Below are 22,811 nucleotides of genomic sequence, written 5' to 3' on the forward strand. Positions count from 1 at the left end.
CATAGAACAGTACAGCACAGAACAGGCCCTTCGGCCCTCAATGTTGTGCCGAGCAATGATCACCCTACTCAAACCCATGCATCCACCCTATACCCGTAACCCAACAACCCCCCCCTTAACCTTACTTTTTTTAGGACACTACGGGCAATTTAGCATGGCCAATCCACCTAACCCGCACATCTTTGGACTGTGGGAGGAAACCGGAGCACCCGGAGGAAACCCACGCACACAGGGGGAGGACGTGCAGACTCCACACAGACAGTGACCCAGCCGGGAATCAAACCTGGGACCCTGGAGCTGTGAAGCATGTATGCTAACCACCATGCTACCCTGCTGCCCGATCTTTGGAGTGTCGGGAGATCCAGGAGTTCAGGGGGCGAAAGAAGCCGATGTCTTGGCCTTTGTAGTTGGGCAAGGCCCCGGGATCTGACAATAGCCCGGAGACGGATCTTGTTAATGTGGAGGGACTCAGAGCCCCCGAGTGTAGAGATCTGGGTTAGTGACATGGCTGGGTTTCTCATACTCAAGAAAATAAAGTTCACCTTAAGAGGGTCAATGTTAGGGTTCACCCAGAGGTGGCAGCCGTTCGTCGACTTTCTCGGGGAAAATTAAAATGTCAGCGGGGGGGGGGGGGCGGCGGATTGTTGTTGTGTGGTTGAGGTGCGTGAGTATCGGGCTGGGGGGAAATGTTTATTTTACCATGTTGATGTCATTGTTTATTGGAGCTGGATGAACTCAGGATCATTCGGGAAGCTGAGGGGGTGATAGATGGAAGCTACAGGGATATAGTTACACCTGAGAACAAAGGTAGCTGGGTAACAGTTAGAGGTGGGAAGAGGAGGAATCAGTCAGTGCTGGGATCCCCTGTGGTCGTTCCTCTCAACAATAAGTATACCACTTTGGATACTGTTGGAGGGGGATTACCGAGCAGCGGTAGACTGCAGTGACCGGGTCAGTGGCGCGAGGTCCGGCTCTGGGGCTCAGAAGGGAAGGGGGGAAATTAGGAGAGCATTAGTTATTGGGGGACTCAATAGTTAGAGGTATAGACAGGCGGTTCTGTGGGCACGGGCGAGACTCTTGGATGGTTTGTTGCCTCCCGGGTGCCAGGGTCCATGTCGTGTTGGATCGTATCTTCAGGATCCTTAAGGGGGAGGGGGAGCAGCCAGAAGTCGTGGTGCACATTGGTACCAACTACGTCGGTAGGAAAAGGGTTTAGGGAGTTAGGCTGGAAGTTAAAAGCCAGGACAGACACAGTTGTCATCTCTGGTTTGTTGCCGGTGCCACATGATAGCGAGTCTAGGAGACAGTTCAGTTGAACACGTGGCTGCAGGATTGGTGTAGGAGGGAGGGCTTCATGTATTTGGATAATTGGAGCGCATTCTGGGGAAGGTGGGACCTGTACAAGCAGGATGGGTTGCATCCGAACCAGAGGGGCACCAATATCCTGAGAGGGAGTTTTCTAGTACTCTTCAGGAGGGTTTAAACTAATTTGGCAGGGGAATGGGAACCGGATTTGTCGTCCAGCAACTAAGGTAGCCGATGTTCAGGATGTCAAAGCGTGTCGTGAGGCAGTGGAGAAGGTAACACAGACAAAGGAGAGTACTTGCAGGCATGGAGATGGGTTGAAGTGTGTATACTTCAACGCATGAAGCATCAGGAATCAGGTAGGTGAACTAAAGGTACTTGGGACAACGATGTGCTGGTCATCACGGAAACTTGGATAGAGGAGGAGCGGAAATGGTTGTTGGAGGTTCCTGGTTATAGATGTTTCAATAAGATTAGGGAGGGTGGTAAAAGAGGTGGGGGGTGTCATTGTTAATTAGAGATAGTATAAAAGCTGCAGAAAGGCAGATTGGGAAACAGATTTTGGAAAGGTGCAGAAGTCACAGGGTGGTAGTCATGGGTGACGTATCTTCGCAAATATTAAATGGAAACTCTTTAGATCAAATAGTTTGGATGGGGTGGTGTTTATGCAGCGTGTCCAGGAAGCTTTTCTAACACAGTATGTATATTGTCTGACCAGAGGGAGGGCCATATTGGATTTGGTACTTGGTAATAAACCAGATTTGTTGGTGGGGGAGCATTTTGGAGATAGTGACCACAATTCTGTGACTTTCACTTTAGTAATGGAGAGGGATAGGTGCGTGCAACAGGGCAAGGTTTACAATTGGGGGAAGGGTAAATACGGTGCTGTCAGACAAGAACTGAAGTGCATAAGTTGGGAACATAGGCTGTCAGCGAAGGACACAATTGAAATGTGGAACATGTTCAAGGAACAGATACTACGTGTCCTTGATATGTATGTCCCTGTCAGGCAGGGACGAGATGGTCGAAATAGGAAACCGTGGTTGACAAGAGAGGTTGAATGTCTTGTTAAGAGGAAGAAGGAAACTTATGTAACGCTGAGGAAACCAGGTTCAGACAGGGTGCTAGAGGGATATAAGATAGCCAGGAGGGAACTGAAGAAAGAGATTAGGAGAGCTAAGAGAGGACATGAAAAATCTTTGGCAGGTAGGATCAAGGAAAACCCCAAGGTCTTTTACACACATGTGAGAAATATGAGAAGGACTAGAGCGAGGATAGATCCGATCAAGGACAGTCGCGGGAAATTGTGTATTGAGTCTGAAGAGATAGGAGAAGTCTTGAACGAGTTATTTTCTTCAGTATTAACGAAAGAGAGGGGCCATATTGTTGGAGAGGATAGTGTGAAACAGACTGGTAAGCTCGAGGAGATACTTGTTAGGAAGGAAGATGTGTTGGGCATTTTGAAAAACTTGAGGATAGACAAGTCCCCCGGGCCTGATGGTATATATCCAAGGATTCTATGGGAAGCAAGAGATGAAATTGCAGAGCCGTTGGCAATGATCTTTTCGTCCTCGCTGTCAACAGGGGTGGTACGAGGGAATTGGAGAATGGCAAATATCGTGTCCCTGTTCAAAAAAGGGAATAGGGATAACCCTGGGAATTACAGGCCAGTTAGTCTTACTTCGGTGCTAGGCAAAGTAATGGAAAGGATACTGAGGGATAGGATTTCTGAGCATCTGGAAAGACACTGCTTGATTAGGGATAGTCAGCATGGATTTGCGAATGGTAGGTCTTGCCTCACAAGTCTTACTGAATTATTTGAGGAGTGGAAGAAGCACGTGGATGAAGGTAAAGCAGTGGATGTCGTGTAAATGGATTTTGGTAAGGCATTTGATAAGGTTCCCCATAGATATCATAGAATTTGCAGTGCAGAAGGAGGCCATTCGGCCAATCGAGTCTGCACCGGCTCTTCGAAAGAGCACCCTACCCAAGGTCAACACTTCCACCTTATCCCCATAACCCAGTAACCCCTCCCAACACTAAGGGCAATTGTGGACACTAAGGGAAATTTATCATGGCCAATCCACCTAACATGCACATCTTTGGACTGTGGGAGGAAACCGGAGCACCCGGAGGAAACCCACGCACACACGGGGAGGATGTGCAGACTCCACAAGCTCCACAGACAGTGACCCAAGCTGGAATCGAACCTGGGACCCTGGAGCTGTGAAGCAATTGTGCTATCCACAAGGCTACCGTGCTGCCCACAATAGTAGGCTTATGCAGAAAGTAAGGAGGCATGAGATAGTGGGAAATTTGGCCAGTTGGATAACGAACTGGCTAACTGATAGAAGTCAGAGAGTGGTGGTGGATGGCAAATATTCAGCCTGGAGCCCAGTTACCAGTGGCGTACCGCAGGGATCAGTTTTGGGTCCTCTGCTGTTTGTAATTTTCATTAATGACTTGGATGAGGGAGTTGAAGGGTGGGTCAGTAGATTTGCAGACAATACGAAGATTGGTGGAGTTGTGGGTAGTGAGGAGGGCTGTTGTCAGCTGCGAAGAGACATAGATAGGATGCAGAGCTGGGCTGAGAAGTGGGAGATGGAGTTTAACCCTGAAAAGTGTGAGGTCCATTTTGGAAGGACAAATATGAATGCGGAATACAGGGTTAATGGTAGGGTTCTTGGCAATGTGGAGGAGCAGAGAGACCTTGGGGTCTATGTTCATAGATCTTTGAAAGTTGCCACTCAAGTGGATAGAGCTGTGCAGAAGGCCTATGGTGTGCTAGCGTTCATTAGCAGAGGGATTGAATTTCAGAGCTGTGAGGTGGTGATTCAGCTGTACAAAACCTTGGTAAGGCCACATTTGGAGAACTGAGTGCAGTTCTGGTCGCCTCATTTTAGGAAGGATGTGGAAGCTTTGGAAAAGGTGCAAAGGAGATTTACCATGATGTTGCCTGGAATGGAGAGTAGGTCTTACGAGGAAGGTTGAGGGTGCTAGGCCTATTCTCATTAGAATGGAGAAGGATAAGGGGAGACTTGATAGAAGTTTATAAGATGATCAAGGGAATAGATAGAGACTTTTTCTTCGGGTGGAACAAACCATTACAAGGGGACATAAATTTAAGGTGAATGGTGGAAGATATAGGGGGTTGTCAGAGATAGGTTCTTTACCCAGAGAGTAGTGGGGGCATGGAATGCACTGCCTGTGGAAGTAGTTGAGTTGGAAACATTAGGGACCTTCAAGCGGCTATTGGATAGGTACACGGATTACGGTAGAATGATGGGGTGTAGATTAATTTGTTATTAATCTAGGACAAAAGTTCGGCACAACATCGTGGGCCGAAGGGCCTGTTCTGTGCTGTATTTTCTATGTTCTATGTTTCAGTTACTGTTATTAAAAATTTCAAATACCTCAATAAAAGATTATTTAAAAAAAAACCAAAGTTTATTTTATTCATATTTTATAAACACCCAGTAAACAGTTCATCAACTACCAATCCTGACCACACCCCAGAAGATATAGTATACTATAGATAACCCTTGATAACTTTCCAACAACATCCACAAGTTAAACCCTTTTTAAATAAAGACAGCAAGTTTACATTCTTAAGGGAAACAGATATTACTTTGAAATCATCAAGTGATCTTTAGAATGCAGCGAGAGATCATAACATCTTCTTGCTGTGAATGCAGCTCCTCAACTCTGAAAACCAAAACCAAAAGACACACTGCAGCTATTTGATAAACACCCATTTCTTAAAGGTACGTCCACCTGACAAAAGCCTCCACATCCTTCTGGCAGTGTGGCGACCAGAATTGTGCACAGTATTCCAAGTGTGGCCTTACCAAGGATCTATACAACTGTAGCATGACTTGCCAGTTTTTATACTCTATGCCCTGTCCAATGAAGGCGAGCATTCCATTTGCTTTCTTAACCACCTTGTCCACTTCTGTTGCCACCTTCAAAGATCTGTGGACCTGCACGCCCAGATTTCTCTGATTTACTATATTCCTTGGGAGTTTTTGCCATTTACGGTATATTTCCCCTCTATGTTAGACCTACCAAAATGCATTACCTCACATTTGTCCGGATTAAACTCCATTTGCCATTTTTTTGTCCAAGTCTCCAACCTATCTATGTCCTGCTGTATCCTCTGACAATCCTCAACATATCTGCCACTCTACCAACTTTAGTGTCATCCACGAACTTACTAATCGGACCAGCCACATTTTCCTTCAAATAGTTTATGTACACTACAAACAACAGAGGCCCAAGCACCGATCCCTGTGGAACACCACTAGTCATAACCTTCCACTCAGAAAAACACCCTTCTGCTGCTACCCTTTGCCTTCTGTGACCGAGCCAGTTCTTTATCCATCTTACCACATCACCTCTGATCCTGTGTGATTTCACCTTTTGTACCAGTCTGTCATGAGGCACCTTGTCAAAGGCTTTACTGATGTCCATGTAAAAAACATCCAACGCCCACCCCATATCAATCATCTTTGTCACCTCCTCAAAAAAGTCGATCAAGCTAATGAGGCATGACCTCTCCTTCACAAAACCATGCTGTCTTATGAGTCCATTTGTTTCCAAATTGGTATAAATCCTGTCCCTGAGAATCTCTCCAATAATTTGCCGAGTTCAATCCAGGCAGATGCATTTTGGAAGATCAAATTCAAGAGCGGACTATATGGTCAATGGAAGGGTCCTGGGGGAAATTGATGTACAGAGAGATCTGGGAGTTCAGGTCCATTGTACCCTGAAGGTGGCAACGCAGGTTGAAAGAGTGGTCAAGAAGGCATACAGCATGCTTGCCTTCATCGGACGGGGTATTGAGTACAAGAATCGGCATATCATGTTACAGTTGTATAGGACTTTGGTTAGGCCACATTTGGAATACTGCGTGCAGTTCTGGTCGCCACATTACCAGAAGGATGTGGATGCTTTGGAGAGGGTGCAGAGGAGGTTCACCAGGATGGTGCCTGGTATGGAGGGTGCTAGCTATGAAGAAAGGTTGAGTAGATTAGGATTGTTTTCAATGGAAAGACGGAGGTTGAGGGGGACCTGATTGAGGTCTACAAAATTATGAGAGGTATGGACTGGGTGGATAGCAACAAGCTTTTTCCAAGAGTGGCGTTGTCAATTACAAGGGGTCACGATTTCAAGGTGAGAGGGGGAAAGTTTAAGGGAGATGTGCGTGGAAAGTTTTTTACGCAGAGGGTGGTGGGTGCCTGGAACGCTTTACCAACGGAGGTGGTAGAGGCGGGCACGATAGCATCATTTAAGAGGCATCTAGACAGGCATATGAACGGGCGGGAACAGAGGGAAGTAGACATTGGAAAATAGGAGACAGGTTTAGATAAAGGATCTGGATCGGCGCAGGCTGGGAGGGCCGAAGGGCCTGTTCCTGTGCTGTAATTTTCTTTGTTCTTTGTTGACTACCACCGGCCTATAGTTTCCAGGATTATCCCCGTTACCTTTCTTAAACAACGGTATCACATTAACTAATTATTTGACTATGAAGGGAAATTCTTTCTGGTAATGCTTGACTATTATTCCCGATGGATAGAGGTGCAAACCTACATCACATCACATCGCCTATTATCTCCTTGATGAAAACGTCTCTATAAATTCCATTCCAGATATAGTCATCTCCAGTCTGCCAATGAATGCTTTCAATCCTTTGCAAAGTCGTATGGATTTGTACACCCCCAAACACCCTGGACTAATTGAGAAGCTGAGTGAGCAGTACGTACTATCAAAGACGTCTGAAAGAAGAATGACAACTCTGGGCTTGCACTGCTTCGCTATCACATTAACTATTCTCCAGTCCTCTGGGATCTCACCTATACAAAGATGTCAGTCAAGGCCCCAGCAATTTGCTCACTTGCTTCCCTCCGTATTCTGGGGTAAATCCCATCCGTCCCAGGAGACCTATCTACCTTAATATCTTAAAAGATCCAATACCTCCTTTCCGATGTTAATATGAACCAGACTGTTCACAAACACGGGCAGCACGGTAGCATTGTGGATAGCACAATTGCTTCACAGCTCCAGGGTCCCAGGTTCAATTCTGACTTGGGTCATTGTCTGTGCGGAGTCTGCACATCCTCCCCGTGTGTGTGTGGGTTTCCCCCGGGTGCTCCGGTTTCCTCCCACAGTCCAAAGATGTGCAGGTTAGGTGGATTGGCCATGATAAATTGCCCTTAGTGTCCAAAATTGCCCTTAGTGTTGGGTGGGGTTACTGGGTTATGGGGATAGGGTGGAGGTGTTGACCTTGGGTAGGGTGCTCTTTCCAAGAGCCGGTGCAGACTCGATGGGCCAAGTGGCCTCTTTCTGCACTGTAAATTCTATGATAATCTATGAAACCCTACTCCAGAGTCATCTTCCACAAAGTCCATTTCTTTGGTGACCATACATAGAAAGCAGGTGGGCTTAAAGATGCATATATAAATTAGCAATGCACATATGATCCATTTATGTGCTCCAATTTTTTGTACTGTGTTTCAGAGTCATAGAGGTTTATAGCACAGAAAAGGCCAATCACACCTGCACCGGTCAAAAACAACCACCTAAGTATTCTAATCCTAATTATTTTAGGATTAGAAACGCAGGATAGGCAGGGTGAATGCGTGGCTTGAGAGATGGTGCAGAAGGTAAGGGTTCAGATTTTTGGGACATTGGGACCGGTTCTGGGGGAGGTGGGACTACTACAAATTGGACGGACTACACCTGGGCCGGATTGGAACCAATGTCCTTGGGGGTGTTTTTGCTAATGCTGTTGGAGGGTTTAAACTAATGTGGCAGGGGAGTGGGAACCAAATGAGGAGGTTAGTGGACAGTAAGGAGGCAGTAACTAAAGCCTGTAAGAAACTAGATCATGAAGTCAGGGTGATGAAGGGGAAGAGTAGGCAGGGAGCAGATGATGAACACAAAGGGACTTGTGGTCTGAGGTGCATTTGTTTTAATGCAAGAAGTGTAGTAGGTAAGGCAGATGAACTTGTGGCTTGGATTAGTGTAGCCACCTAAGATGGACACTGGGCTACAAAATGGAGAACTGCTAAGGCTGCAGGGAAAAACCAGTCTTAGCAAGGACAAGCAGTTTGCGGAAGACTAATTAGCATTCTGCACGTACAGAAACCAGATTGTGGCCAGGTGCAGAGTCCCAGCCAAAGGTGTAAATGGCAACAAGATCTGCATAGTAATGAGGTGATCCAGATCCAGACCCCACACAATAGAAACATTTAAGTATGAACGGATACTTTTGAGTAGACGCCCAGACAGAACGGCACCACTGTATCCAACACAAAGAACCATAGGGACAGCCCACCCATCGAGAAACGACCCTCAGATTGGGGGGTTTGGAATGATATCGATTGGGAAAGGCCCAATCGATACAGGGCAGGTAAAAGGCCCGCCCCGAAGGGGCACGGACTTCTAGGGACTATAAAAGTAGACCCCACACATGGTTCGGTCTGTTTTGCTCTGGCTCTGACTGCTGCTTTGCTCCGGCTCAAGTCTGTTGCTTCCAGACTCCGGCCCAGACTTGTTACATCGCATCCTGACTCCAGTTTCAGCACCGGCCGTTGAGCATCAGCCATCGAACTGTAAGTGACACTACAACGATCGCTACGTGATCCAGACTTTGCTAGACCCTGACAACTTTAAGTACCTGAGAGTTGCAGACCAAGAACGGGACGAAGGCCTTGCTCCCTGACCTTGACTGTTCCTGTCTAGATAAGTATTTTAGTTGTTTAGTATTAGAAGTAAGTTAGTCTCTTTAGCGTATGCATGTGTATTTATTATATTTGTCATAATAAATATCAATTGTTTGGACTTACTAATCGGTGTACAGATTTATTACTTTGAACCTGACCTTGATATACTTGTGAGGTGTCTAAATACGGCACCTGGTGACTCCTGAGCATAATTACATTCACAGAGCCATAGTAGTGTTAAGCACACGGTCTTTAAACGGAGGCGTGTTAATACACTCCAGTAAAACGAGCAACATTAGTACCTGGGAGTATGATGTTATTGCTATCACTGAGACTTGGGTGAGGGAAGGGCATGATTGGTAACTAAATATCGCAGGATATCGATGCTTCAGGTGGGGCAGAGAGGGAGGTAAAAGGGGTGGAGGAGTTGCATTACTGGTCAGAGAGGATATCACAGCTGTGCTGAAGGAGGGCACGATGAAGAACTCGAGCAGTGAGGCGATATGGGCAGAGCTCAGAAATAGGAAGGGTGCGATAACAATGTTGGGGCTGTACTACAGACCTCCCAGGGTGGTGGTGATAGGAGATTTTAATTTTCCCAACATTGACTGGGATATACTTAGTGTCAGAGGTCGAGATGGAGCGGAATTTGTATGGAGCATCCAGGAGGGTTTTCTAGAGCAGTATGTAAATCGAGCAAGTCGGTATGGGGCCATACTGGACCTGGTGTTGGGGAATGAGCCCGGCCAGGTGGTTGAAGTTTCAGTCGGGGATTACTTTGGGAATAGTGATCACAATTCCGTAAGTTTTAGAATACTCATGGACAAAGACAAGAGTGATCCTAAAGGAAGAGTGCTAAATTGGGGGAAGGCCAACTATACCAAAATTCAGCATGAGCAGGGGAATGTGGATTGGGAGCAGCTGTTTGAAGATAAATCCACATTTGATATGTGGGAGGCTTTTAAAGAGAGGTTGATTAGAGTGCAGGACAGCGATGTCCCTGTGAAAATGAGGGATAGAAATGGCAAGATTGGGGAACCATGGATGACAGGTGAAATTGTGAGACTAGGTAAGAGGGAAAAGGAAGCATACAAAGGTCTAGGCGACTGAAGACAGACAAAGCTTTGGAAGAATATCGGGAATGTAGGACCAATCTGAAACGAGGAATCAAGAGGGCTAAAAGGGGTCATGAAATATCTTTAGCAAACAAGGTTAAGGAAAATCCCAAAGCCTTTTATTCATATATAAGGGGCAAGAGGGTAACTAGAGAAAGGGTTGGCCCACTCAAGGACAAAGCAGGAAAGTTATGCGTGGAGTCAGAGAAAATGGGTGAGATTCTTAATGAGTACTTTGTATCGCTATTCACCGAGGGGAGGGACATGACGGATGTTGAGATAAGGGGTAGATGTTTGATTACTCTCGGTCAAGTCGGCATAAGGAGGGAGGATGTGTTGTGTATTCTAAAAGGCATTAAGGTGGACAAGTCCCCAGGTCTGGATGGGATCTATCCTAGGTTACTGAGGGAAGTGAGAGAGGAAATAGCTGGGGCCTTAACAGATATCTTTGCAGCATCCTTGAACACGGGTGAGGTACCGGAGGACTGGAGAATTACCAATGTTGTCTCCTTGTTTAAGAAAGGTAGCAGGGATAATCCAGGTAATTATAGACCGGTGAGCCTGACGTCAGTGGTAGGGAAGCTGCTGGAGAAGATACTGAGGGATAGGATCTATTCCCCTTTGGAAGAAAATGGGCTCATCAGTGATAGGCAACATGGTTTTGTGCAGGGAAGGTCATGTCTTACCAACTTAATAGAATTATTTGAGGAAGTGACAAAGTTAATTGATGAGGGAAGGGCTGTAGATGTCATATACATGGACTTCAGTAAGACATTTGATAAGGTTCCCCATGGTAGGCTGATGGAGAAAGAGAAGTCTCATGGGGTCAAGGGTGTAATAGCTAGATGGATAAAGAACTGGCTGGGCAATAGGAGACAGAGTAGTAGTGGAAGAGAGTTTCTCAAAATGGAGAACTGTGACCAGTGGTGTTCCACAGGGATCCGTGCTGGGACCACTGTTGTTTGTGATATACATAAATGATCTGGAGGAAGGTATAGGTGGTCTGATTAGCAAGTTTGCAGATGACACTAAGATTGGTGGAGTAGCAGATAGTGAAGGGGACTGTCAGCGAATACAACAGAATATAGATAGATTGGAGAGTTGGACGGAGAAATGTCAGATGGAGTTCAATCCGGGCAAATGCGAGGTGATGCAATTTGGAAGATCCAATTCAAGAGCGAACTATACAGTAAATGAAAAAGCCGTGGGGAAAATTGATGTACAGAGAGATCTGGGTGTTCAGGTCCATTGTACCCTGAAGGTGGCTGCGCAAGTCGATAGAGTGGTCAAGAAGGCATACGGCATGCTTTCCTTCATCAGAAGGGGTATTGAGTACAAGAGTTGGCAGGTCATGTTACAGTTGCATAAGGCTTTGGTTCGGCCACATTTGGAATACTGCGTGCAGTTCTGGTCGCCACATTACCAAAAGGATGTGAATGCTTTGGAGAGGGTGCAGAGGAGGTTCACCAGGATGTTGCCTGGTATGGAGGGCGCTAGCTATGAAGAGAGGTTGAGTAGATAGGATTATTTACATTCGAAAGACTGAGGTTGAGGGGGGACCTCATTGAGGTCTACAAAATCATGAGAGGTACAGACAGGGTGGATAGCAAGAAGCTTTTTCCCAGAGTGGGGGACTCAATTACTCGGGGTCATGAGTTCAAGGATGAGAGGGGAAAAGAAGGGAGATATGCGTGGAAAGTTCTTTGCGCAGAGGGTGGTGGGTGCCTGGAACGCATTGCTGGTGGAGGTGGTAGAGGCGGGCACAATAGCGTCATTTAAGATGTATCTAGACAGATGCATGAATGGGGAAGGAGCAGAGGAATACACATCCTGAGAAAATAGGCGACAGTTTTAGATTGAGAATCTGGATCGGTGCAGGCTTGGAGGGTCGAAGGGCCTGTTCCTGTGCTGTGATTTTTCTTTGTTCTTCTTTGTTTTGCTGGATAATATAAGATGAATTTATTCTCAGAAGTTCATCCCTTCTCTGTTGCAGAAGAACAATGTCCTGGCCTGTCTTCCTCCCAGCTACACCCCTCGCCAGTATCAAAGCCGTGATACAGAGTAAGTAATATATCATTGAAGGGGGTTATCATAATGGCATTATGCACATTTTCAACGCAGCTATTGAGTACTTTGATCCCAGAAGTTCCAAGATGTATTCTGCATCTCCATACTATTTTACAAATATTACCTTACATGCAAAAGTCTGTTCTCTTAAAGAGAAACTCTCTTTGGTGGTTTAATCAGTGCCCCCGAATGAGTGCAGAACTCCTTCAGATGTAGATAAGAATCCTGTTGCTCTGACGTTACTTTGAGAAAGCTTTCGCTGTTGGTGTCCTTCATTTCTGATGTAGCAGGCGTGGCACTCTTCAGGTTCAGGAAACGCTATCCATGCTTTTCCATCCATTGAGATGAGGGAAGATTTGTTTCATCGAATGAAGCCTGACTGTACCTGACCTGGAGCAATACCTGCACGATTCTGGTCTGTAACCCATACCCTCTCACCTGTAGTATGAAAGATTGAACAGTTTAGGCCTATACTCTCTAGAGTTAAGAAGAATGAAGGGAGATCAAATTGAGATATACAAGATGATTAAAGGTATGGATAAAGTGGACATGGAGCAGATGCTTCCTCTTGTGGGACATTCAAGGATGAGTGGTAGCAAATTTAAAATATGAGTTGAGGAGAAGCTACTTCTCCCAAAGGGTAGTGAATCTGTGGAATTCGCTATCCCAGAGTGCGGTGGATGCTGGGACAGTGGGTAACTTTAATGAACAAAGAACAAAGGAGGAGTTAGACAGATTTTTAATTGGTAATGGGTTGATAGTTTGTGGAGGACAGGCAGAGCGGTGGAATTGGCCAGGATAAGATCAACCATGATCGATTGGTGGAACAGACTCGATGGGACAAATGGCCTAATTCTGTTCCTATATATGATGACTTTATCATAATAATAATCGCTAATTGTTCGGGGACGCCGGTAGGGGAATTGATCCCGCGCTGCTGGCATTGTTCTGCATTACAAGCCAACTGTTTAGCCCACTGTGCTAAACAAGCCCCTGAACTTATGAACCTCTAGTCAGAATCGGAAGATATTGAGCTCTTATGTTGCTGGTTGAAAGTATGAACTCGCTCGGTAGAGTTTCTATCTATCTTGATCATGGTCTTCCACCATGACATTCTGTAGGAAGGTGTGGGGCAGGAAGAGAAATTGAGTCTTTCGGCACAGGGCACACCCTCAATGTAATGGCGTTGAACAATAGCGAAGCAGAGCAAGCCCAGAGTTGCCATTCTTCTTTCAGAGGTCTTTGACAGTACATACTGCTCACTCAGCTTCTCAATTAATCCAGGGTGTTTGGAGGTGTACAAATCCATACGACTTTGCAAAGGATTGAAAATATTCATTGGCAGACTGGGGATGACTATATCTGGAATGGAATTTATAGAGACGTTTTCATCAAGGAGATAATAGGTGATGCGATGTGATGTAGGTTTGGACCTCTATCCATCGGGAATAATAGTCAACCATTAGCAGAAAGAATTTCCCTTTATAGTGAAATAAATCCATGCCAACGTGCTCCCAAAGCCTTGATGAGATGGAGGATTGGCTCTTTCTGCTCCTGCGGTGCAGGTGACAGAGCTAGAGACCAAATGAGTGTGAAATCCTTGGGTACTATACAGACTGATGTGCCCTGTGTCAAAGCTTGGTTATGCCAATTTGTTCTTGGGGAATCTTCTTGAGATGGCGACACGGTAGCACAGTGGTTAGCACTGCTACCTCACAGTGCCAGGGACCCAGGTTCAATTCCAGCCATGGGCGATTGTGTGAAGCTTGCACGTTCTCTCCGTGACACCATGGGTTTCCTTCAGGTGCTCCGGTTTCCTCCCACGAGTCCTGGAAAGACATGGAAAGAATTCTCTCGGTGTACCCGCCGGAGTGTGGCGACGAGGGGATTTTCACAGGAACCTCATTGCAATATTAATGTAAGCCTACTTGTGACAATAAAGATTATTGTAAAAATTGCAGTGTTAATGTAAGCCTACTTATGACAACAATAAAGATTATTATTGTTATTGTGATACCACCACACTTGTACACCAGGGAAACGTTCACAAGTGCCACAATTCAAAATATTGCTTGAAGACAGGATTTCTTGGGTTGTACTATGGCCATCTGGCAGGAAGTACTTGGTTTCAATCATATGTAATTCACACAACCTCTGGGCTGCTGTTAGAAGTTTATGGGAATGTGGCGAGGGACTGGGCCTAGATGGGGTGTTCTTTCACAGAGGGTCGGTGCAGACACAATGGGGTGAATGGCCTCCTGTACTGCAGCAATTATGAGCTGCTTTCAAAGAACAAAGCAAAGTACAGGACAGATCAGGCCCTTCGACCCTCCAAGCATGATACCCTAACTTAAAAAAACCTGCCCTTGGTCCGTATCCCCCTATTCCTCCCTATTCATGTACCCAGCCGGATGCCCCTTAAATGTTGCTAATGTGCTTGCTTCCACCATATCCTCTGGCAGAGAATTCCAGCCACCCACTCTCTGCCTGAAAAATCTATCCCGCATATCTCCCTTAAACTTTCCCCCCTCTCACCTTGAATTACAAGGAATTGACACTTCCACTATGGAAAAGGCCTCTGACTATCCATCCTGTCTATGCCTCTCATAATTTTGTAGACCTCTTATCAGGTCTCCCCTCCGCCTCTTGTCTTTCCAGTGAAAATAATCATAGTTTATTCAATCTCTCCTCATAGTCAACACCCTCAAGACCATCTGTCCTTCCACTTAATGTGTAAGATCTTCCACCAGCAGTGTTGATCGTATTGCTTCAGTTCGTTGAGATGTATCCTATACATTGTTCATTTTCAGCCCCCGATAGGTCACAACCATCTGGTAGACCATGAGCTTGGCTTGATGATATTGCAATCATCAAACACTTCTTCAGGTGACTAAAGGCTGATTTCATGCTAGATTCCTTCAAGCCTTCGATGCTTCTGGAAGTGTTACACATTTTCTTTTTTTAAATGTTTTTATTCAAGTTTTACATTTTATACAGTGGACATTCAACAAGGTTATGTGCATTGGATACAATATACAAGACCCCCCCCCCCCCCCCTCTTGTTTCAGGATCTTTTCTTGGGTCACAGTTGGCAGTTATCTTGTTATATATATATATATAGTGTTTTCCCCTCCCCTACCCCCACCCTTGTCTTTTGCCCCCCCCCCCCCCCCCCCCCCCCACCTCGCTTTTGGTGTTTCTTTGGGCGTTCCATTTCTTGTGGCCTTGCTCTGGGCCCCCGATATCTGTTTTGGCAGTTTTCCCACCTCCCCCCTCCCCCTCTCTTTTTGGCTCCTGTGTGCTCCCCCTCCCTCCACTCACTCTATTGGCTGTTGGCCTCGAACAGATCCTGGAACAAGTTGGTGAATGGCCGCCATGCTTTGTGGAAGGCATCCACTGACCCTCGGTTAACGAACTTGATCTTCTCTGGTGGAGAAATTCCAACAGGCCTGCAGCTGTGGATGGTGCTGCTGATCCCCAGCCAAACAGGTTTCTCCGGCGGGCGATTACGGAGGCCAAGGCAAGGGCATCGGTCCTCTTCCCCATGAATAGTTCTAACTGGTCTGATACCCCAAAGGCTGCCACTCTTCGGCACGTCTCCACCCTCACCCCCACTATCTTGGACATTGCTTCGTAGTAGTCCAAAACCCGACAAGTCCAGAACATGTATATGTGGTTGGCCGGGCCTCCCTGGTACCGTTCACGTTTGTCCTCCACCTCCGAGAAGAACCTGTTCATTTGGATTCTTGTCAGGTGTGCTCTGTGCACCACTTTCAACTGCCTTGCGCATGAGGAGGTGGCGTTGGCCCAGTTCAGTGCTTCGCTCCAGAGACCCCACCCTATTTTCGTCCCTCGTGTTTCCTCCCATTTTTGCCGTGTTTCGTCCAGTGTCCTTTCTAATAGTCATCTGTACAGGTCCACGCAATTTCCCCTCCCCAGATGGCCCGCATCCAGTAGCTCCTCGGGGCCCCTGACTCCTCGGGGTCCGTGGGTATGCTGTCGTCTCCTTGTGGAGAAAGTTCTTAAACCTGTAGAGGTCGGATTTAATTTCCACTAGGTAGCTGCAGTCTCTCTGTCTGTTCCTCTAAAGTCGCTAGTCTGTCTTCTGTGTAAAAATTTCTTTCATGGTTAGTCTATCCTGTCCTGTCTCCGCCTCTTAAAAGTGGCGTTAAGTATGGCTGGTGTGAACTTGTGGTTACTGCAGATGGGGGCCATGGTGGATATTTCGGTCAAGCCAAAGTGCTGCCTCATCTGGTTCCAGGTTCTGAGGGTGGTTACCTTGTTGAGTGTTTTTTTGACAGGGATGGGAGCACTACCGTGATGAGGGCCCAGAGGGGTATTTCTGTAGAGGAGGTCTCCTCCATTCTCACTCATTCTGTGTCTGGTTCTTTCACTCATCCCCTCACTCTTACCGACGTGGCTGCCCAAAGGTAGTACTGTAGGTTTGGGATGCCAGCCAGCCCCCCCCCCCCCCCCCCCCCCCCCCCCCAGTTTCTTCTTTGTATGACCTTTTTGGGGATCCTTGGGTTCGTCCCCACGTGGGGTGGGAGGCACACACAAACACCATAATCATCTTGAAAAAAATCTTGGGGATGTAGATCGGTGTGGACCTGAACAGGAAACACGAAACACGAGGAAAAACAGGAAGAGGAACATGGGCAGACCGTTCACCTTGATCCTCGCCAGTGTACCCTCCCCGGCATAGGGAGCAGACGTGAATTCCATCTCTGCAGGTCTTTTTACACTTCCTCCGCCAGACTGGTCAGGTTCCACTTGTGGATCTGTGCCCAGTCATGGGAAATATGGATCCCCAGATAGCAGAATTATTTTTGAGCTAGTTTGAATGCCAGTTCTGCCCCTCTCCCCCACCAGCTCTGCCCCTCTTCCTCTCAGGTTCACAGGGAATACTTCACTCTTGCTCAGGTTGAGTCTGTAGCCCAAGAAGGTTCCATACTCTCTCAGGAGCCTCATGATCCCTTCCATGCCACTTTGCGAGTCCGAAATGTAGAGGAGTAGGTCATCCGCACAGAGTGAGACTGCTGTATGTATCCTCTTCGGATTCCCTTCCTGCTTCTTGCCGCTCTGAAGGCGACCGCCAGCGGTTTGAATGCCATGACAAATAAGAGCGGGGACAGCAGGCATCCATGCCTTGTGCTTCTGTGCAGCTGGAAGCATTCAGAGCTGGTCCATACGTTCGCCTTGGGGGCATTGTGCAAGAGTTCCATCCATGAGGCGAACTCTGTCCCTGGCCCAAACCGCTCCAGTACCTCAATGAGGTACTTCCACTCGACTCTGTCGAAGGCTTTTTCTGCATCCAGGGAAACGATCACCTATGGTGTTCTATGCCCGGATGGGCTCATCATCACGTACAGCAGTCGTCTGATGTTCGTTGTTAGCTGTCTACTCTTAACCAAGCCCATCTGGTCCCCGGCGACCACCTCTGGTATGCAGTTCTCCAGCCACTTAGCCAGGATGTTTTCGAGTGTTTTTGCGTCCACATTGAGCAGCAAAATGGGTCTTTATGAACTGCATTCTGTTGGGTCTTTGTCTTTTTTGGGTGTTAGCGATATGGTGGTTTGTGTTAGCCTTGGAAGCAGGGTGCCCCTCGCTAGCGAGTCTGCTAACATCTCCCGCAGGTGCGGGGCCATTGCCATTCCAAATTTTCTTGTGGAAGTCCACCGGGAACTCGTCACGTCCCGACGCCTTCCCCGTCTACATGGAGTTCATACTCCCCATGACCTCTCCCAGTCCGAGTGTGCTTCCAGCCCCCTCTGTCTATCGTACCGAGCGACTGGCATGTCCAGACCGTCGAGGAACTGTTTGATCCCCGTGCTCGGAGGTGTACAGCTCCTGGTCTACGTTATCTTTTAGGGGCAGCAGGGTAGCATGGTGGTTAGCATAAATGCTTCACAGCTCCAGGGTCCCAGGTTCGATTCCCGGCTGGGTCACTGTCTGTGTGGAGTCTGCACGTCCTCCCCCTGTGTGCGTGGGTTTCCTCCGGGTGCTCCGGTTTCCTCCCACAGTCCAAAGATGTGCGGGTTAGGTGGATTGGCCATGCTAAAATTGCCCGTAGTGTCCTAATAAAAGTAAGGTTAAGGGGGGCGTTGTTGGGTTACGGGTATAGGGTGGATACGTGGGTTTGAGTAGGGTGATCATGGCTCGGCACAACATTGAGGGCCGAAGTGCCTGTTCTGTGCTGTACTGTTCGATGGTCAAAGACCTTGAACGCTTCGTTGACCTTTTTTGGTTTGGCTACCAGTCCACCTCTGCTATCCTCCACCTGTGCTATTTTCCTCATGGCTGCCTGTTTCTCAGCTGGTGAGCCAGCAGGCGGCTAGTCTTGTCTTCGTGTTCGTAGGTCTCCCATGTCTGGTGGAGTTGGTGCACTGCCTTCCTGCTGCATAGCCGGTTAAAATTCATTTGCAGCTTCTTTTTTACTCCGTCAGAACCTCTATGCTTGGGGCCTTGGCGTACCTTCTATCGACCTCCAGAATGAAGTTGTTGCCTAGCAGCCCTCTCTTCCCTATCCCTGCTTGCCTTATAGGCAATAATTTCTTCTCTAATCACAGCCTGTAGCGTCTCCCAGAATGTGGAAGATGAAATTTCCCATTCCGGTTGTTAGTAACTCGCCTTTGGCCTGTGATGCTCGGGGCGGCAGTGTCGCACAGTGGTTAGCACAGCCCCAGGATTCTGAGTTCCTGGCTTGGGTCGCTATCTGTGCGGAGGCTGCACGTTCTCCCTGTGTCTGTGTGGGGTTCCTCCGGGTGCTCCGGTTTCCTCCTTCAAGCCCCGGAAAATGTGCTTGTCAGGTGAATTGGACATTCTGAATTCTCCCTTAGTGTACCCTAACAGGCGCTGTAGTGTGGCGACTAGGGGATTTTCACAGTAACTTCATTGCAGTGTTAATATAAACCTACTTGTGACATTAATAAAGATTATAAAAAAAGACCTTGTCGGCCAGGTGGCCGTGTCCAACCTCCACGGCGTTGGGCAGAGAAATGGCAGATGGAGTTCAATCCAGGCAAATGCGAGGTGATGCATTTTGGAAGATCTAACTCAAAAGCAGACTATATGGTCAATGGAAGAGTCCTGGGGAAAATTGATGTACAGAGAGATCTAGGAGTTCAGGTCCATTGTACCCTGAAGGTGGCAACGCAGGTCGATAGAGTGGTCAAGAAGGAATACAGCATGCTTACCTTCATCGGACAGGGTATTGAGTACAAGAGTCGGCAGGTCATGTTCCAGTTGTGTAGGACTTTGGTTAGGCCACATTTGGAATACTGCGTGCAGTTCTGGTCGCCACATTACCAGAAGGATGTGGATGCTTTAGAGAGGGTGCAGAGGAGGTTCACCAGGATGTTGCCTGGTATGGAGGGTGCGAGCTATGAAGAAAGGTTGAGTAGATTAGGATTGTTTTCATTGGAAAGACGAAGGTTGAGGGGGGACCTGATTGAGGTCTACAAAATTATGAGAGGTATGGAAAGGGTGGATAGCAACAAGCTTTTTCCAAGAGTGGGGTTGTCAATTACAAGGGGTCACGATTTCAAGGTGAGAGGGGGAAAGTTTAATGGAGATGTGCGTGGAAAGTTTTTTACGCAGAGGGTGGTGGGTGCCTGTAATGCTTTGCCAGCGGAGGTGGTAGAGGCGGGCACGATAGCATCATTTAAGATGCATCTGGACAGATATATGAACGGGCGGGGAACAGAGGGAAGTAGATCCTTGGAAAATAGAAAATAAATAGGATCTGGATCGGCGCAGGCTGGGAGGGCCGAAGGGCCTGTTCCTGTGCTGTAATTTTCTTTGTTCTTTGTTCATCTCCAACCTCACATCCATGTAATGTGGAGTCTGGTCGGAGATTACAATCGTGGACTTTTCCGCTCTCACCTTCTCTGGAAGCACCGTTTCCCCACTAAAAAGAAGTCGATACAGGTTGTGTACTGCCGAGAAAAAAGAAAATTCCTTTCCACCTAGGTGCATGACCTGCCATGGGTCCACTGCCCCCATGTGCTCCATAAATGTTCCCAGTTCTCCATTCCTGCCGTTTTTCCCGTTCTGGGGCTCTGTCCGTCGATGGGTTCTGTACACAAGCCCCTCCTCCCTCATCAGTCGCTGTGTATCTATGTCGGGATTTTCGCCACAGGCATCTTTACAAATTCTGTGTCATCCCAGTTGGGAGTATACACATTGACCAGGACGACTGGTGTCCTGTGTAGGGCACCCCTGACGCACCCCCACCCCCCCACGTCCTGTAGCAGGAATGGTATGTATGTCCCACCCAGCCCTTCCTGACCTGCAATCGGACCTTCTCCCTCAGGTGCATCTCTTGGAAGAAGACCATGTCAGCTTTCATACTTTTCGGGTGGGCAAAGACTCTGGATCTCTTCACTGGGCCATTAAGTCCCTTGACGTTCCAGGGTTCCAGGTGATTATCTTGATGGGGTTTTTGTCCCCTCCCCACTGCGGGATCAACTGTCCTTACCTTGTGGATGTGCCCCTGCACTCGAGGGTTTCCCTTTGTCCGAGGGGCCACCCAACATGGCCGCCAACTGTTTGTACGCGATGTGGGTGAGTCCCTGCACTCCAGAGTTTCCCTTTGTTCAGGTACCCTCAAAAGTGGCTGCTTGCAGTGCCACCTTGTTCCACGTCTCCGCGTGTCACCTGCTGAAGCTAGTCTAGAGCAATCTCACCCCCCTCCATTTTATTCCCCCTCCGGTTTTGTTTTCCCCCTCTTGCTGCCCCACTTCTGTTTACCTTTTTGCTCCCCCCGCTCCCTCCGGGTGGTTGTTTCTTTTTCCACACCCTCCACTGCCAGACTCTGATGCTCTACGACCACCATCTTACTCATACCTCCTGCCACAAGCTTTCCTGTTGGTAAGGTGGCCCCCTTCCTGGGATCGGTCCAACCCCCTGCTCTGTTCGCTCTGTTGGTGTCCCCTCTATCTCCTCCTCGTGTCCTGCGCTGTGCTGCACTCGTCCCCTCCTTTCTATGAACTGGTTCCCCTGTTCATAACGATGCGATGCATTCCTCGCAAAATTGTCCGCAGGTTTTCTTTGCCTCCTCTGTGCCTTCCTTACTGTCTGTCTAAACCTTTCTTATGGTGAACTCGTCGACCTCTGTCGGGGCAATAAAGTAATGTTCCTTTGCCTGATATGTTACCCAGAGCCTGGCTGGGTGCAGCATCCTGAATTTAATTTTGTTCTTGTATCGGGCCGATTTTGCCTGATTAAATTCTGCCCTGCCCTTTGTCTGCCCCAGTGTCCAGGTAGACTCTGATTTTATGTCCCTCCCAGTTGCATATTGTTGTCTGTCTGGCCCAGTGAAGGATCCTTTCCCAGTCCTCGTATCTGTGCAGCTTCTCTATGACCGCTCTCGGCTGCTCCCCCATCTTTGGGTTTTGGTCCAAGCGACCTGCAGTGGGAGCTGGGCCCTCGGCAATTGTAATATCGGACCATACTCCACATTATGTGGATGTGCGATTGGAGATGGGCTGAGCTCATTGCACTCCGTTGTTCTTTGCAGATAAGGGGCTTTGTCAAAGGGTCGCTTTGGCCGTCAGGAACGGCATCGGTTTTAATCAGAATGGGGAGTTTCGTCCTCCATGTTGTGGGAAGAGTTGAAGATGGTGGGAGGTAATCTTAGGGCCCACAGCGCTATGGTTGGCAGGGTGGAAAGGCAGAGGTTGGTTGACTCAATTTTGGGGGTGGATTGGCAGTACTCAATGGCCCCTACAGCAGAGTTGTTAGTGGAGAGAAACAGGCTACCAATTGGAGTTTGAACTTGAATTGACAAGGAAGGTGGTGAGCTAACTTCGTCTTTTATGAGGGGCATTTTATGAGCACAGAGCCAGCTGTCTATTCGCTCACCAGCTGAGGCGGCAGGCAGCCTTACAAAAGATAGCCTAGGTTAAGCTGAGGGGGGAGGGCTGGTCATTGCTCCAGACAAGATTAACGGAGCTTTTGAGGCTTTCTACCGCCGGCTGTATAAGTCTGAGCTGCCAGAGGGTGGCTCAGGGGTGGAGCAGGTTTTGTATGTGTTGGACTTCCCGGTGGTGGAGAAGGTGAAGAGGCAGGAATTGGAAGCACCGTTGGGGTTGGAAGATGTTATGGATTGTATTGGTTCCATGCAATCAGGAAAGGCACTGGAACAGGACAGTTTACCAGTGGAATTCTACAAACAGTTTGCGATCTTGTTGGTGCCACATTTCCTGGGGATGTCCCATGATTCTCTATCAAGGCGAGTGCTGCAAGCCACATTGGTGCAGACATCGATCTCCCTCATCCTGAAAAAGGGCAAGGATCCCGTGGAGTGTGGGTCTTACAGTCCTATTTCACTGTTGAATACTGATGCTAAGGTATTAACTGAGGTTCTGGCAAAGCGTCTGGCGGGGTGCTTGCCAGAGGTGATTCTCTGTGCACGAAACAGGATTTGTTAAGGGCTAACAGTTGTCGACTAACATCAGGAGACTTTCGAACGTGATCCTGTCGCACTCTATGGGGCAGCTGCCTGAGGTAATCATTTCCATGGTGGCAGAGAAGGCTTTTGATCGGATGGAGTGGACATACCTCTTTGTGGTCTTGGGACGATTTGGGTTTGGACCAA

At 47.8% G+C, this 22,811-nt stretch overlaps 1 protein-coding gene across 2 annotated transcripts in view; it reads left to right on the plus strand.

Moving 5' to 3' along the window:
- Nucleotides 1-22,811, plus strand: part of tmem107l (transmembrane protein 107 like) — a 98,978-nt gene that overhangs the window by 21,624 nt on the left and 54,543 nt on the right. For both annotated transcript variants that reach the window (XM_038779512.1, XM_038779513.1), the window contains exon 3: nt 12,138-12,205. In XM_038779512.1, coding sequence (XP_038635440.1) covers nt 12,138-12,205 — 68 coding nt within the window. The remainder of the gene's footprint in view (nt 1-12,137; nt 12,206-22,811) is intronic.

This window comes from Scyliorhinus canicula, chromosome 19 (genome assembly GCF_902713615.1).
Source record: "Scyliorhinus canicula chromosome 19, sScyCan1.1, whole genome shotgun sequence".
Classification (NCBI taxonomy): Eukaryota; Metazoa; Chordata; class Chondrichthyes; order Carcharhiniformes; family Scyliorhinidae; genus Scyliorhinus; species Scyliorhinus canicula.